The 15,224-nt window shown below is 36.7% G+C and overlaps 4 protein-coding genes across 4 annotated transcripts; 1 reads left to right on the top strand and 3 right to left on the bottom strand.

The window, feature by feature from the left end:
- The first annotated feature begins 4,843 nt into the window (after positions 1 to 4,843).
- On the top strand, positions 4,844 to 5,672 carry LOC106313034 (BAG family molecular chaperone regulator 4-like). Its single transcript, XM_013750753.1, has 2 exons — positions 4,844 to 5,158; positions 5,368 to 5,672. The coding sequence occupies exons 1-2, from the start codon at positions 4,885 to 4,887 to the stop codon at positions 5,490 to 5,492; spliced, it is 399 nt and encodes a 132-aa protein (XP_013606207.1). The 5' UTR covers positions 4,844 to 4,884; the 3' UTR covers positions 5,493 to 5,672.
- A 121-nt stretch (positions 5,673 to 5,793) lies between these two features.
- Positions 5,794 to 7,721, bottom strand: LOC106313033. Its single transcript, XM_013750751.1, has 3 exons — positions 6,865 to 7,721; positions 6,263 to 6,454; positions 5,794 to 6,082 (listed from the first exon to the last, which is right to left on the bottom strand). The coding sequence occupies exons 1-3, from the start codon at positions 7,639 to 7,641 to the stop codon at positions 6,056 to 6,058; spliced, it is 996 nt and encodes a 331-aa protein (XP_013606205.1). The 5' UTR covers positions 7,642 to 7,721; the 3' UTR covers positions 5,794 to 6,055.
- A 2,232-nt stretch (positions 7,722 to 9,953) lies between these two features.
- On the bottom strand, positions 9,954 to 10,741 carry LOC106316784 (classical arabinogalactan protein 6). Its single transcript, XM_013754655.1, has one exon. It carries the CDS (start codon positions 10,608 to 10,610, stop codon positions 10,152 to 10,154), a length of 459 nt encoding a protein of 152 aa, XP_013610109.1. The 5' UTR covers positions 10,611 to 10,741; the 3' UTR covers positions 9,954 to 10,151.
- A 577-nt stretch (positions 10,742 to 11,318) lies between these two features.
- On the bottom strand, positions 11,319 to 13,819 carry LOC106319418 (alpha/beta hydrolase domain-containing protein 17B). The gene is made up of 5 exons (XM_013757734.1): positions 13,131 to 13,819; positions 12,761 to 12,797; positions 12,426 to 12,662; positions 12,306 to 12,353; positions 11,319 to 12,031 (listed from the first exon to the last, which is right to left on the bottom strand). Exons 1-5 carry the CDS (start codon positions 13,430 to 13,432, stop codon positions 11,543 to 11,545), a joined length of 1,113 nt encoding a protein of 370 aa, XP_013613188.1. The 5' UTR covers positions 13,433 to 13,819; the 3' UTR covers positions 11,319 to 11,542.
- Between the last annotated feature and the right edge of the window lie 1,405 nt (positions 13,820 to 15,224).

The following is a 15,224-nucleotide window of genomic DNA, read 5'->3' as shown; positions in this document are numbered from 1 at the left end:
GTTCCTTACGTTTTTATTACGACGAATTTATTTAGAGGTTTTTGCGTGTCTTTTACGACGAATCATTTACGAGTTTCTTACGAGGAAGCACAACGACCGCGTTACGTGGAAACCCCACGTGGTCTTTACGACGAAAACTTAATTCTTCTTTACGAGGAAAATATAACCTCGCTAATTAACGAGGAAATAGCGACGAATCTTCTCTTACGACAATCATATAACGACGAAACGCCTTTCATCGCCATTTCCTCGTAAGCCTTCTTTTCCGAGGAAATAACGACGATTTTGGCCGTCGTTAAATTTGTGTTTTCTTGTAGTGGCCCAGAATTTTAACTTTGGTAATTCTCATTGGAAATTAGGAAGTCCTATATAAATCGTTCGATTAGAGAGGCCTAAGTCGTAAGTAGTATTATCATTATTAATTTGTTCAACAACAATAAATTAGAAACCAGTTAACAACATCGATTATGAGAGCTGAAACGATGATAATTGAAGGCGTGAATGGTTCGAGAACGCGGTCTATATATTACGGAATAGCTGTATCATCTCTTGTTTTATAGCGGCAACGTTAGTACAAGTCCGGTCGCCGCCTCGTTCGGAACAGATGACTCGTTGGGAAGACAAGAATAAGGTTCTAGACACGTTTCTTTTGGCAGGATTATTCTTGTTTTACGCTATTCTGGTCATAAGGTCGCTCTGCGTTCCGATTCCGACAGTTACTTACCGGAAGAGAGAAGCCACGTGGTCGTACGTTACTGTTTATATTTTGGTCTGTATGTTCCTACTCTCACACAAATTACATTCGGTAATATTTTGTATTTGCATGATTGGAGCGTTCGCGGGAGGCATGGCTGTAAAGCAACTCAACTGGCCGGTTGGAGATGTTTATATCCAACATGTTGTCTTCACTAACCTATTGTGTTGCGTGAGTTGCTATCTGGGTTTCCAGCCACATGAACGGCCGGCTTTTTACATCCTAATTGGCTTGCAACTCTCAGTATCGTTGTTAATCAGGTACTGGATAAGGTCCTCCTACCCTCCACTGACGTTGTTCACTCTCCTTCTCGCTATCGTAATCTGGATATTTAGGGTGTTTCCGTGGCTATTTGTAGTTACCGGTACATCTAAATTGATTTTGGTCCCGTCCGGTTAGGTACAAGACCTTAGTTTGATCTCAGGCTTTCACAGCTTAATAAGATCACTGATGTATATAAACTTTATCACATAACTCAGAACATTGAATTTATCATGACCATGTCTTCATAAATCTTCATTACAGAACTCACTATCGTACAGTCCTAAGAGTCTGTTACAACATCTTCTCTCTTGTACAATGTTGGTTACACTAAAACCAATAAATATGTTTCTATCATCTATCCATTATCTTGTATATACTGTTACGTTCTATCCTCTTTGTCTGTTGGAGGAGAGCCCAACAGATTAAGATCGATGGCGGCTCCATAACTCTCTGCAGATCTAACAACCTGATCGTACGGCTTAGAAGAGAGCTTAAGCATAAGCAAGCCTAGGATTGTCGAGTTATTCTTTCTTATTGGTTCACCATTCAGAATATGTCGGTAAGAAACTGAAGTAAAACAACATATGAGAAAGTTAATCCATCTCATCGCAAAATCCAGCTCGTCATCATGGCTCTAATAAATTTCAATTCATCATAATTTTTGATAATATAAATTTTATTAGCTTTATGGATTTACTGTTAGCTGTATTTTAGAAATCATGAAAAAAATCTTAAGCTAGTAAATTTATTTATGATTAAATGTTTAACCACAAAAGTAAATTTAGTATCCAAAATCAAGTTTGAAATGGCTACCTTCAGTCATAACAGTTTGGATATAATTTTGTAAATCATGTTACAAATGTAAAATGTATGAGAACTCAGCTATAGTGTTCTGGATCCTTTTTAGGAACTATAAGTTCAACTTTGTTTGTGTTACAATAAAAAAAACTTTGTTTAAATGGCACAATTTTTTCACCAATTTAGTAATATTTTGTGCATTAAAAATCAAGATTTTTGGCAAAGCTACTTGGTAAACCATCCAGATTCAGATCCTTATCGCAATTAGTATCAAATATATTTGATCAGGTATTCTTCGTTGGGTATGATTATTTCTTTGGCTACTTAAATATGTAATCATACTTATACTAGTTTGTGACCGTGATTTCAGCCAATTGGTGTTAGTTTTGTGATTTGTGGTCTATGCATGTATCCGGTTATGACTGGATGTATCACATTTGGAACTTGGTCGACCAATCGATGAACACCGCGACCAGAGTCAACGAGATATTGGTTGCCACCTTTAAACTCATCACTCTAGGGTTTGTTGCATGGATGGCTAGCATTACCTATCGTTTGGTTGCGCCTGAGTGTGAATCGCTCTTCGCCTGAATTGTTGAATAATAAATTTCACATTTAAAGTTTTTTTTAATTTGCAGTCTTTCTTGCTTGAAACTTGATGGTCAAAATCTCTCTGTTAACTGATCAGATCATTTCTTTCTTATTTGCAGAAACAAATTAATTCTTGTTCGAGAATTCAGACAATTTATTTGTTGGGCAATGGCACAGATACAAGGGAGTGACCCTCACCCGGTAGCCATATGGATCAGCGGGCTCGGAGACCTAGGAAGACAGGCGCTGCACCTACTTCACCTGGTCGTTTGTTCAGCCATGGCCTGTTTCGGTGTGGCGGCTATTGTGGTTTCCCCGACGTTCCAGACATTGGGGACACGCGTCCAAGTTGTTGTGCTGTCCGGTCTCGGCATGTATGCGGATTTGACCGGATGCATAGCATTCGGAACGTGGACGACCAATCGTGCCGTGAACACTGGGAACAGTGTAAACCAGGTATTGGTCACTACCTTTAGACACGTTACTCTAGCGATTGTTGTGTGGATTGCTAGCATAATCTTTTTTTGCGAAGGACTATCCGTTAGCCCTTGGTGCTAGGACATTGGCTATTCAAAGCCAATACATGTTCCACCACCAGGGCTACAATCTAGCATCCCGCAACATAGTTGTTGGCTTGTTCTCCATTGGAGCGATGGTTGTTATTAGAGAGTTCCGACACAGTTATTTTGGGTATGTTAATGCTAGCTATAGCTGCCCTATTATATAGTTGTAACTGAGATTACAAAAAAATATGTTGCACCGTTTTCTCAACTTCCTTTTCGTTGATGGTGTTTCCCCAAAAATGTTAATTATTAAAACGAAAATTGATATTAAGTATTTATCTAATATTTGTGAAGAATCTTTTTATAGTTTTCCATTAACAAATTTTGTCAACTAAAATGATATAATTTTGAAGTGTTGCAGAACACAATTACATTGAACACCATACTTTAAATTGGGTACAAACAAATGTTATATGTTCTTTACTAAAAGTCTAGTAAACATGTCTGCCTATGCACATAGTTATACAAATAATAAATGTTTACAAAATTTTCACCAAGACACATTATTGCGTTCATAAAAAAATGTTACAAATTATATATTTTATGTATGATTGTGATGTGTGACCATATGTTGGTGGATCATTTTTGTTAAATGAGAAGTGGATTCAGCGTATCTCAAGTACCGTATTCTAGCTATTTCATACCACCTTGTCCATTAATAATCAAATACCTGATGTTGATTGTTGGACCCGAATATGACCCTCAGGTGAGGTACCGATAAGCGTGAGCTAGCATGTGGGTTGCGATAAGCCCATCATAACAAAGGGAGCTGAAAGCCGAGCTGACGACTGGACCTGGGAGACATCATAGCAGAGGTCACGACAGAAAGTGAGCTAACACCTTAAGAGACTCGGTCAAGAGGAGCCTAAAGCGAGTTCCGTAATTGAAGCCGAATATCTCGGAGAACAGTTGAAGAGCTGCCAACGAAACCTAGAATATATAAAGACGGAGAAGATAAAAGACAAGCCATCTCTTTTCCATATATCAACTTTTGTACTAGATTAAAAGCATTACGTATTCTTTAACAATCATCTCAAGATACATTCCTTTGCATTCATCATCTTTCAACTCATCAATAAAATCATATTCATTCTTCAAGTTTATTTACGGGATTCAGCCCACGATTCTCATTCATCTCTCTTGACCTAACCTAAATCTAAGAAATGAAACCTTGTCTCTCACAGATCACATTGTTTGATTTTATGTTAAAGATATACAACATAATCAGGTTAGTTTAACATAACATCACGATGATGAGAGCCTGAATTTCTGCTTCTAGTGTGGTCTTCACTTCCTTTCCAATAGCTTGGCATGCACCTTTGTAAAGTCATTATCATCTCGGACAACTCACCCTACTTTGCTCAGCATAGTCGGATTAACAAAAGAACCATCCACATTATATTTTACCCACCCTTCTTTCAGTCTCCTCCAAACCTTGTGTTGTTAATGATGATGATTTCTTTTTCCTTTGTTGAGAGATATCCGTAAATCTTGCCATGCTTTTGTCCATTCATTTGAATTTGTTCTTGCTTGTTTAAGTATCACCCACCATTGGATAATTCTATGTTGAAAAACCAACACATTTCTATTTCAGACCCTCAACAAGATTCTAACTGGTAAGTGTTGTGTGTGCGACAAACTTGGGGAGGTATTGCACGAGAGGCAAGCGCATATGGAAGATAAAGTTGTAAATAATAAAAACTATGGGCAGAATCCCTAATAGTAAATATATTAAAAGAGGAAGTTGTAAACTGTAAAAAGCAAGTTAGCACATGCAAGTATGTATGTGGTTTTGTCCTTGTTTTAATCCCGTGTCTCTTATATAAACTACTTATGTTTTCATGTTTATGTATCCAAAGCTCGAGAAAAAAAACAGAAGAACAAAAAACTCAACAAAAATTAAAGTAGAAAGAGATGATAAAGTTCAAGTCCAAGAGGTTTGGGATTAGATTTGGTTTTGGTAAAAGAACCAACAACAAAGGCACACAAGAAGATCAACAACAAAAGGGATTTGGAAATAACAGCAACGAGTTTTGTTCCAGCAACAATAAGATCAGATGGGAACATATGCCAGGAGGTATGCTTTTTCAAAAGAGACAAGAAAGCGATGGTGAAGATTTAATTTCCATTAGAGTCTCTACTTTTGCTCATTTCAATGATCTCTCCATTGAAGCCACCTCCACTTTCGGTAAATTTCTCATCTCTCGACACTTCCTGATGCTTATGGAATTTGGAGGGACTTATTTATAACTAGAAAATATTATTCTTATTTAAAAATTAGAAAACCCTTCTGAATATCAATTGGGGAAGATCATGTCAAATTTATGTTTTGTGTAAAGGTCTAAAATCATACAAATTTTGTGATGTTAAAACTAATTTATACTTGTGGATTTACAGGTGAACTAAAGATGGTACTATCATTGCTTACGGGTTTAGAGCCAAAACAACAACGGCTATTGTTCAATGGTGAATATCCACACATAGTTGGTGTTACAGAAAAAAAGAAGAAGTGTTTTTGTTAGAAGGTCCTGCCTTCATAGAGAAAAGGCTTATTGATCTTAACAACATATCCACTTCTTGTCCCACTATAATCGTATAAACAACTAAACAAATTTGACAAATTTGTTGTTTGTTAACTTCTCGGTAAACATAAAATCAGCCAAGAATAATAAGTTGATAGGATTGTCATGCCTAACGCATATATAAATTCTATGTATGTCATCTCCTCGAAGTTGTAAAACTAATATGTTTACATGTAATGTATTTGTCAAAGTTTTCAGAGAGTTCCATACTTTCAATTAGTTTTCGTACATGCTGAAGAAATAAAACAAAAAATATGATGCGTGGTTGATATCCACTTTCGTTATTATTATTTGTTCAGATGATTTGGTACAAATTAGTTAAATTTTCCAATAATAGAGCTGCAAACAAACCGAAAGTTTTGCATAACCGAGCTGGTCGAGACCCCTATACAGACCAACACCTTTCATGTCTCGGTCTACTCCGGTTCCGCCTCTTGGTTATTTCAATAGACTAGTATGTCCACAAACCACAAGTCTAAACCACCAGTTCTTAGTGGGTTTTACTAATCGTCTCTCTTCACAAACCGGCCCTGAAAAGAGATGAACCAAAACCAATGACTAATTAGAACCAGCAGTTCCATGCATCAAACACTGCTAGTTCTCGATGAGTTCAATCAGTTAATGTTTCCTAACACTGTAGCCATCGTCTTTAATGTTGATAACCCAAATCAACATCCAGTAGCATACAAAAGATAACAATAGGACGTTACCTTAACACGAGGACGTTTCTCAGCGTTGAGTTTACGAACTTCGTATCGAATCCGCTTAGAGAAAAGACGGTTTTGTCGTTTCTCCTTATACCGGAGCAAGCTGGCTTCTCTATGCCCTCTCCATAACCTCTCCGTCGTCTCCATCTCCGGCACCGTCCACAAACTCCCTGAGTCTCCGCCGCCAGTAAACACCTAAATCACCATCAAAACACATTTTCCTAGTATCAAATCTTGTTAACCAGCTTTATTAATAGCGCGATTTTAAGTTTATAAAAAAATGTTACTAAATAGTTTCTTCGTACATTTGCCAATAGTACTATAGCGTATGATTTGATAACCTCCATAGGTAATAGGTTTTCATGATTTCACAAATGATTTCTTATCAATTAAAAAGTTCTTATTTATGTATAGTCAAAGCTAATAATTTAGTCAGGCTATCATCATTACAGTTTCAATTTAAAGACAGAACACTCGTGATCTCATTAAAATTTTCACCGGTTATATATATTAATGTATGTCAACTTAAATACTTAATTAGGTACTTTAAACATTGATTAAAATATATAAAATGACAAAAATATAGAGATAGATATTTTACGTACATCAGCGGAAGCATGCAAGTCCGGCACCGTCTGCGGCGGTTCTCCGTCGACATAAAGAGTACCTTTATCCGACCAAGCCTCCATGATCTGCTCATAATCAAGCTTCAGAGCCAGCGAACGCCGTCCATCTTTTCCATCTCCACCGCAACACCGTGGAGTTCCGCTCCGGCTCATCACCTCCTCCACAACCTCCGAATAACTCACCCAACGCTCCTCCGTCGTCTCCTCTTCCTTGCTCGCTCCTTTCCTCATCGCCGTCTTTAAAAGCGAAGAAGAAGACGACCCGCCATGCTCCCGACGGTCGTACGGAGGCAGATTCCTTCCTCCGCCGCAATCTACGTGGACGGCGGAGGAAGGGAGGAGATCTTGGATCGAGGACATTGAGCTGTCGGTGGCGGAGCTGAAGAGGTAAGCTGCAACGGTGTCGTACTGCTCTTCTTCTTTCTCTCCTCCCACAGTCTCCGCTCTCTTATTCTCCTTAAACGGCGTCGTATCGACTCCTTTCGACTTGCTCTGTTTCGATGGTTTGTGTTTCTTCTTCTTCTTGCTCTTCGTGGCTCCGGGACTCTCTTCGATCTCATGAGAGGTGCCGAGTTCGAGCTTGAGACTGAGAAACTTGGGTCTTTTCGTCTTCTTCCTGATCTGCTTACGAGACGTTTCGGGATTCGAAGGAGACTTGTCCATGTAAGTTGATTCCATCTGTTTCCTCTTCCTGATCCTCTTCGATCTTCTCTTGCTCTGATTAACTTCGCCGGCCGGACTGGTTAAACTACACATCTCCGATCTCTCTCTCTCTCTCTCTTCAAATTTGTTTCTCACTCTTTGATTAACTCTTTCGCTGTTCTCCTTTTCTCTCTCACTCGAGAAGTATGTAGGTGGAGGGAAAAGGAAAGCTGACAGTGATGGTACTTTTGACACGTGTCGAACATTCATTGGATGAATGTATTGTAATCTTGGATTCTGTTTGGATGTGTCTGAAGATAGTAAAGGTTGGATAGGATTATACATTTGTGTATTAGACTTTTGATTAATTATGGATTTTTATTTTCAACTTTTCATAAAAAAGCACTTTGTTTTTACTTTTTGATATTTAGATACACGGATTCATTAAATGGTTTGGGTTCTTTATTACATTAGGAGCTCCAACATTTATATTAATAGATAGATATAAACATGAGTTAACCAATAATCAAACATGTTAGACATGAGTTTTCCTTCCGGAAACTAATCCACATGTGATTTTTCGAGCCAATATATGTAATACATTTCAACTTTTTCTACCACCGACAGCAATGACAAATGAAGTGATATATATAGTACAGTAGTATCCTGATCATTTACTGTCAGTTTGGTGACACCTTCCGCAGAAGAAAATAGATTTTTCGTTTGTGATAACCAGGACCGGGCCTGAGAATTACCGGCCCAGAAGTAAAATATTTTTTTGGGCCCTTTACTTTAAAAAAAAACATGAAAAACACTGAAAAGTGTAGAGAGGAGATTCGAACCCGGCCCCCATTAGATAATATAATGCATCATTTCCGTTAGATAAAAGACCACCTTATGTATCTTTTGGCCCCTAAAATTAATAATTATAGTCCGGCCCTAAAACAGATGCTTTACCTGCCTCTATTCAGACCCGACCCTGGTGATAACATTCACGTGAACTATATAAAGTTCTATGCATTATCTTGTCTTTTTACATTTTCTTTAGGCTGCAATTATGTAAATACAGCTTATTCAACGTCGTTAATCAAGTTATGTAGTTCATTTAACGCTAGGCCTGGGCTTTCGGAAGCCCAGTCGGTTTCGGTTCGGTTGATTCGGATTTTCGGTGTTATGCTTATAAGTCTTGTTCGGGTTTTATTAAGTATCAGGTCGGGTTTGATTCGGTTTCTGGTTTCTGGTTTCTGGTTTCTTCCGGGTTCAGTTCAGATCAGATTGTAACCAATATTTGAAATTGTCCAAAAATATATTTTTTAAACTTCAAAAATTGATTAAAAAAATTCAAAATATAGAAATTATTCACAAATCTGATTAAAAATTAGTTAAACTATCTAAATTAACTAAAAAGTATTCAAAGTAACAAATAAAATAAACTACAAAAATATTTTGAATACTCTAAAATATCTAAATCACCTTAACATATATAGAAACATTAACATATTTAACTAATTTAGGATATTTTCGGATTCTAGTTTGAATTTCGTTTTTGGTTCGGATTATAACCAAATCCCAAAGTACTAAGCTCATAAGTCACGTTCGGATATTTTTTATATAACAGTTCAGATCCAGTTTCGGTTTTTCGGTTCGGGTTTAGATATGTATTCGGGTTGGGGTAAAAATGTTTTGGACTATTTAACGCCATTAGATTTGATGGGTTCAATATTTAAGTAAACCCTACTTTATGCACTTTCTAGTGCATAAGCATAAGGTGTGGCCGTGTGCGTGGGGGTTACAAAATTACAAAATGTGGATTCTAGTAAATATAATAATGTTGGTTAAATGCTATTTGAACGTGATAGGTTTAGAAGATACTTTTGGGATGTCGCATATAAATTCCACTATTTGGTGATAATAAAATACATTTTCTTTTTAAAAGGGCATAATAAAATACATATTGCTTTCACCTATAGAGAAAAAACTAGATATAAGATATAACAATCGTGTGTATAAATGCTTTAAAAAAATTATAAAATATATAGGAAAAATAGGATTTTGAGAAATATGAATGAAAATTTTAAAGATATAGATATTTTTTCGGAAAAACTTTCTATAAAACGATGCTATATAGTTAGAAAAAAAAAATATTTTGCTATTTTGGGATATTACTCTCTTAAAATCCTGGTTAATAATTGCTGGATTTGACTAGTATTTCAAGTAAAGGGTAAAACTTAAATAAATTTTGGAGTTACAGAGACCCTGACGCTGCCATAAAGAAAAAGCTGAAGATGAATCAATAAAGCTGACAAAGAGAAAGGGAACCAATCAGAGCCAAACATACATGCAAAAAGCGCAATTAGGGTTGGTTCTATCTCCATTGACCCACACTTTTTCTTCCATTTTATGCTCCACAAAAATCATATGCGTTTCCACAAAACTTTATTATATTAAACAAAATATGAAACATTTGTTTCTAACAAAAATTCATATCGACTTTTGAGTTTATAGTAACTCCAATTAATCTCAACTTATAAACGTATATATATATATATATATATAATAAGTTCACGTCTCATGTTGAAAGATTAGACGACAATCTTTCTAAGCAAAATATGGACTAATTTAACTTAGAAAGAAAAGAAGAACAAGCTGATGGCGGCTGTTATGCCAGCAACAGAAAGCTTGACGGTGGACACGGCACCGCTGGTTGGTGACTCTGCACTGGGTCCATCGCTTGGTCCATCAGCAGTGGATGTGCTGTCGGGTGTGGGAGCTGGCGGAGAGGACACGCTAGGTGCATCAGAGCTGTCACTGGGACCAGAGGCAGAGGAGTCATCCTCGGCGGCGGGTCCTCCTGCAGCAGGGGAAGATGTTTTGGGAGAAGCGGCTGAAGATGACTTAGGCGCATCAGCGGAGGAAGATTTTGGTGTGGCGGTAGGAGCCTTCGTTGGGGCAGTTGGAGTTTTGGTTGCTGGTGCGGTGGTCGGAGACGGAGACTTCTTCGGGGAAGCTGCGGGAGCATCGGCGGCGAAAGCGGTGGCAACAATGATAGCCAATAGAGCAAATACGATAAACTGGCGTGCCATTTTGTTTTTGTTTTTATTGAGATTAATAAGAGGATATTCCAAAAGCTAAGGCAGTACTATTATTATGTTTTTTTTGGATTTTTGTTCTTTTTACTATAGGGAGAAACACTGCAAAAGCTTTAGGATGTAAGAACGAGTCATGGGATAGTGAATTTAAATGTTTTCCAAGATGAGAAAAATTAGGAAAATTGATGGATACGAGAGGAAAATGAAGTTACACACTAATTTTAGAAAATATCTTAAAATAATTAGTCCAAAAATAAATACAAGGGAGAGAAGAAAACAGTTCTGAATTAATTGACTCAAAACTATTTTAAGCAGCTGAGACTGATATAACCTCTGAGTTTGATTCAGAAAAATAAATAAATCAGAAATTGAGTTTTTAATACATTTTGGGCTTTTTAATTTGAAGAGTTTATCAGTAAGCCCAAACTGATACCCAATATTTTGGCTGCACCAAAATACAAGTAAACACACACACACAAGCCATTACCAAACCCAGACAACTCTTACATGCTGAAGTTTGCTGAGCTTAAAATATCCACGTAGGTACTTTTTCAGTTAAGCTTTCAGTATAAAAATATATTCATATTTAATATATACATAAATAAAATTATGTTAGTATTATATTGACAAACATTTAAAATTTTTAAGAAATTCACACAAATATTTTATTAAATTTTTTATGAAGTTTATACAATTTAACTGTAGGGTTAAGTAAATTCCTGCTAATGCAAAGCTCTAATCTCACTCAATTGTTTGCTTAATACATAAGCTTCATAAGTTCAGAAAAATATCACACCGCAAATAAATAAAACTACAGAATAACTCACAAACAAAACAAGAAAAAAAAAAAAACATCAACATTAGAACTGCAATCAAGATCAAATGTTCTTGTTCTGTGTATGTACGTATTGTAGATTTCTCCGTGTTTATTCGGACCGTACTCTATCCAATCTATCAACACTCTTCCTTCCTCTCTCAATCTCATGATTATTCTGATGATGATGACTATAGTGGTCAACGCTCTTCCTTGCCTTCTCGTGAAGGTCAACGCTTCTCCTGGACCGATCCAAATGCTGCTCGAAAGTGATTCTCAGCTTACTCTTCTTGGACTGACCCTTTGGAGGTTTCTCTTTCTCCCTTCTATCAACGCTTTGTCTTGGCTTCTCTCTTCTGTCAACGCTCTGCCTCGGCATTTCAACATCGCTGCTCTGGTTTTCTGATTGGCACGTGCTCTTCCTAGAGGAGAGAGACCTCTCTACGGTTGCGATGAACTTCTTGAGGTGTTTGATGTATTCAGGGTACTGTTCTAGATCACAATGGTTGCCGCCTTCAAGCCAAAGCGGTTCGTACTTCTCTTTAGAGAGTTCCCATAATTGTTTTCCATGGGAACAGTCAACAACTTCATCACTAGTTCCCTGCACCAAATGAATAACCACAGAGAGTTAAAGACATTTGATTCCAGAAAAAAAAGAAAGGGAAATTCTAAATTTACCTCAAATTCAATACTATTTTTCAAATTTACCTTTAAGTGATAATCATTTTCATAAGTTTATTATGAAAAAGACAAAATTAACACTCTTAAATCATTTATAAATGTTAAAAAACTATTTATAGAATATAAAATTAACACTCTTAAGTCATTCATAAATGCCCAAAAAGAAAGAGAAATGGATATTTATGTTAACTCACGTGAATGACAAGAACAGGGCAATTCACAAGTGGGATCTTGTCGATATTCTGCAAGAAAAAAGAAAACATAAACCTGAAACCATGAAGAATCCATTAAAGAATAATGAGTTTTATTAATACCTTGTAGATGTCGAACCAGTAAGTCTTCTTCACTGGATACATAACTCTTAGACCTGAAAGAATCGGGCTATGGAGAACAACAGCTCTTAGCTGAGGTAATCTTGCAGCGAGGTCTAATGTAGGTCCACTTCCTACGGATTGGCCATAGAGGATTACGTCTTCCTGTTTTGCTCCATATGTCTCTTCAAGACATTTATAAGCAGCTTCAATATCAGCATATGTATTGTGCTCACTTGGCTAAAATCACACACAACAAAAAAAATATACATTTTCATAATTAGTTTCTATAACCATTATTAATATCTTTCCTTGTGGATTCTTAAAGGACAACAAACCTTTCCAGTAGATTGTCCATACCCAGAGTAATCATACCTGTAATAAAAACATAGGAAAAAAAGCAAATGTAGCTGAATCAAGCTAGGAATGATCTAAACTTGTTATGTTTTTTCTTTTCTAATGCGATAATAATCGTTATAAACTAAAAACATGAGCTTAAGTAAGCATCAGAACACAACCAAGTTAAGATTTTCAAAAAACGGCTAGAACAAAATTAATTCAATTGATCATATCCACAAAAACATCACCAAACAGAACACAGTTATAGACAAAGGTTGTGTAATAAATTCGAGAGCTATGTGTATTAATTATGGAGTTGTAATGAAAAGAAAAAAAAAAAAGAGAGGAAAGAGTGAGACTTTGACATACCCCATAAGATTAACCTTAAGATGGATGCTCAATTCGATGAAGAGCTCATACATCTGGCCCAGATCGGCTGCGTTTCCATGGGAATAAAGCAGAGTAGAGGTAGCCATCGGGTGTCTCACGTACATAGCCACGATCTCTGTTCCTCTTCGTGTCGGCAGCTTCGATATCTCCACGTTCTCGCGGTGAGGAAACGGGTTCATCACAAGAAGTCCAGTCATTTCGTCGGTTATCAGCCTGTAAGAGGCTGGACTCGGTGGGAAGAAAGCGAACTTCGCCGCAACTGATGACGTCACTCCTCCCATCTCTCTCTCTCTCTCTATCCCTTTGCTTCACACAGTCTCTTAACACTTTTTCAGGAACTGAAAGATTGAGATTAGAGCTTTTGTTTTTTCCTTTATCGGAAACGGAGAGAGAGATTTGAGAGAGGATTTAGGAAGAAAAAGTGGCGCTTGAAAGGGTAAAGGGAAGAGAAATGATAAACAAACAAACTGTTATTAAAGTTTGCAACTTTAGTTCATTAATATTGGAAAAAATAACAGAAATTGATTATAACAATACTTCTACTGTAAATCTTTTATCCGTAGTAACTAAGAAGAGGATAAAAGATTTAAGAGTATGGAAATTTGCATACAAGATGGAGCTTATGTCAAATACATGTAGACAAGTATTGGAAAAGGTTACTTTTTGCAGATACAAGGGTTTTAGACTAATAATAATGCAGCGTAATAAAAGGGTCTTGGAGTATATAAGAGTGGACATGAAAGGCACAATGAAATGAAATGTTATAATTGAAGTGTACGAAAACGAAATATGAACGACTAAAAATGAATTTAAGATGATAAAACAATAAATAATAATTGTCAGAAATAGAGATATAATTAATTAATTAATTAATTTTACAAGAATAAAGACCGGGTATGTTTGTTTGATTCATGGGTGGGGGTCCATGAAGTTATAAGTAGCGGAAAGCAAATTGTGGATAGTGGGTCTTCACTCACGCCTTATGTGACAGCTTGTAAATACGTTATTGATATATTCTTCTTTAGTAATCAGAGTTTATATACTTGTTTTAGCATTTATCTGGTAGTTAATTGTATATATACTTCACATGAAATCTATATTAGTTCATATTACTATAATGTTTGAGAGAGAGAAAAATTATCACAACAAACCTGCTACAAAAAAAGTTAAACAAACAAAACAAACTTGGTACAATCGAAAGACAGCTGAACATGTTACATGTCTCCACAAAGGCCAGCCACAAGCATGACCAAGTCTCATACAAACTATACAAAGAAAGCAAACCTCTAGAAAGCGAGATTGAATATTCCAAATTATATTACTCTGATTGTGATGATTTGGGCCTTCGAAGTTGTACTCATGTAGGCTTTACCCAGGATGACCGTATAGTTTTGTAGGCCTATCAACAAGTGAAGCTTGTTCACCCTTTTATTCGAAAATTAGCTTGTTCACCTTTTCATTTGAAAATTGGCTTGTTCACCTTTGTTGATTAAGAAGGAAGCTTGTTCACCTTTTTACCAACAAAAACAAAACACACAAGTGAAATTTACATATGCTATGAAAAATTCTCCCGCGGCAAAAAAGCTCTCAGACACGAAAAGCGAAAAAGGTCCTTAACCGCTAACTTCAAACCCAAGCCTCCTTTTATCCAACAGACCCTTTCCATCTATGAAAAAAAACCCTGCAACCCTGAAAGGTTTTTTAAATTGTTACCTGTTTGATCTTTATCCCCTGGATATTAGCAAAGACCCCCTCGGAGAACATGTACGGACGGTGGTTCAAGTTTGCTCCTACTTCTTCCGCTGAAGGCATTGAAGAACCCTAAGATAGGGAGGATCACTTTAGCTGGGTGTTGGATATGATCCGAGAAGGCAAACGACACTTCTGGAACTGAGATGTATTGAAAGGATCGTCAAAAGATGCAGAATGACTCTTGATATACCCACGATCTAAGGCTAACCACCAAAGAAAGAATGAATGTGTTGGCTAACCACCAAACAACACACAAAGATGAATTGGCTGACCACCAAATCAACAAGCCGGTTCACACCAATGAACTAGCTAAAGAACTCT

Source organism: Brassica oleracea, chromosome C9 (assembly GCF_000695525.1).
Source record: "Brassica oleracea var. oleracea cultivar TO1000 chromosome C9, BOL, whole genome shotgun sequence".
In the NCBI taxonomy this organism is placed as follows: Eukaryota; Viridiplantae; Streptophyta; class Magnoliopsida; order Brassicales; family Brassicaceae; genus Brassica; species Brassica oleracea.
This window is presented reverse-complemented; position numbering and strand designations above follow the sequence as displayed.

What these genes read in the sequence shown, in the direction of transcription:
- LOC106313034 (XM_013750753.1), top strand. Translation starts at nt 4,885, where the DNA reads ATGATAAAGTTCAAGTCCAAGAGGTTTGGGATTAGATTTGGTTTTGGT. An exon ending in TGAAGCCACCTCCACTTTCG is followed by an intron (nt 5,159 to 5,367) that starts GTAAATTTCTCA and finishes GTGGATTTACAG; the next exon opens with GTGAACTAAAGATGGTACTA.
- LOC106313033 (XM_013750751.1), bottom strand. Translation starts at nt 7,641, where the DNA reads ATGTGTAGTTTAACCAGTCCGGCCGGCGAAGTTAATCAGAGCAAGAGA. An exon ending in ACTTGCATGCTTCCGCTGAT is followed by an intron (nt 6,455 to 6,864) that starts GTACGTAAAATA and finishes ATGGTGATTTAG; the next exon opens with GTGTTTACTGGCGGCGGAGA. An exon ending in AGAAACGTCCTCGTGTTAAG is followed by an intron (nt 6,083 to 6,262) that starts GTAACGTCCTAT and finishes ATCTCTTTTCAG; the next exon opens with GGCCGGTTTGTGAAGAGAGA.
- LOC106316784 (XM_013754655.1), bottom strand. Translation starts at nt 10,610, where the DNA reads ATGGCACGCCAGTTTATCGTATTTGCTCTATTGGCTATCATTGTTGCC.
- LOC106319418 (XM_013757734.1), bottom strand. Translation starts at nt 13,432, where the DNA reads ATGGGAGGAGTGACGTCATCAGTTGCGGCGAAGTTCGCTTTCTTCCCA. An exon ending in CTTAAGGTTAATCTTATGGG is followed by an intron (nt 12,798 to 13,130) that starts GTATGTCAAAGT and finishes TTTTTATTACAG; the next exon opens with GTATGATTACTCTGGGTATG. An exon ending in GCCCTGTTCTTGTCATTCAC is followed by an intron (nt 12,032 to 12,305) that starts GTGAGTTAACAT and finishes CATTTGGTGCAG; the next exon opens with GGAACTAGTGATGAAGTTGT.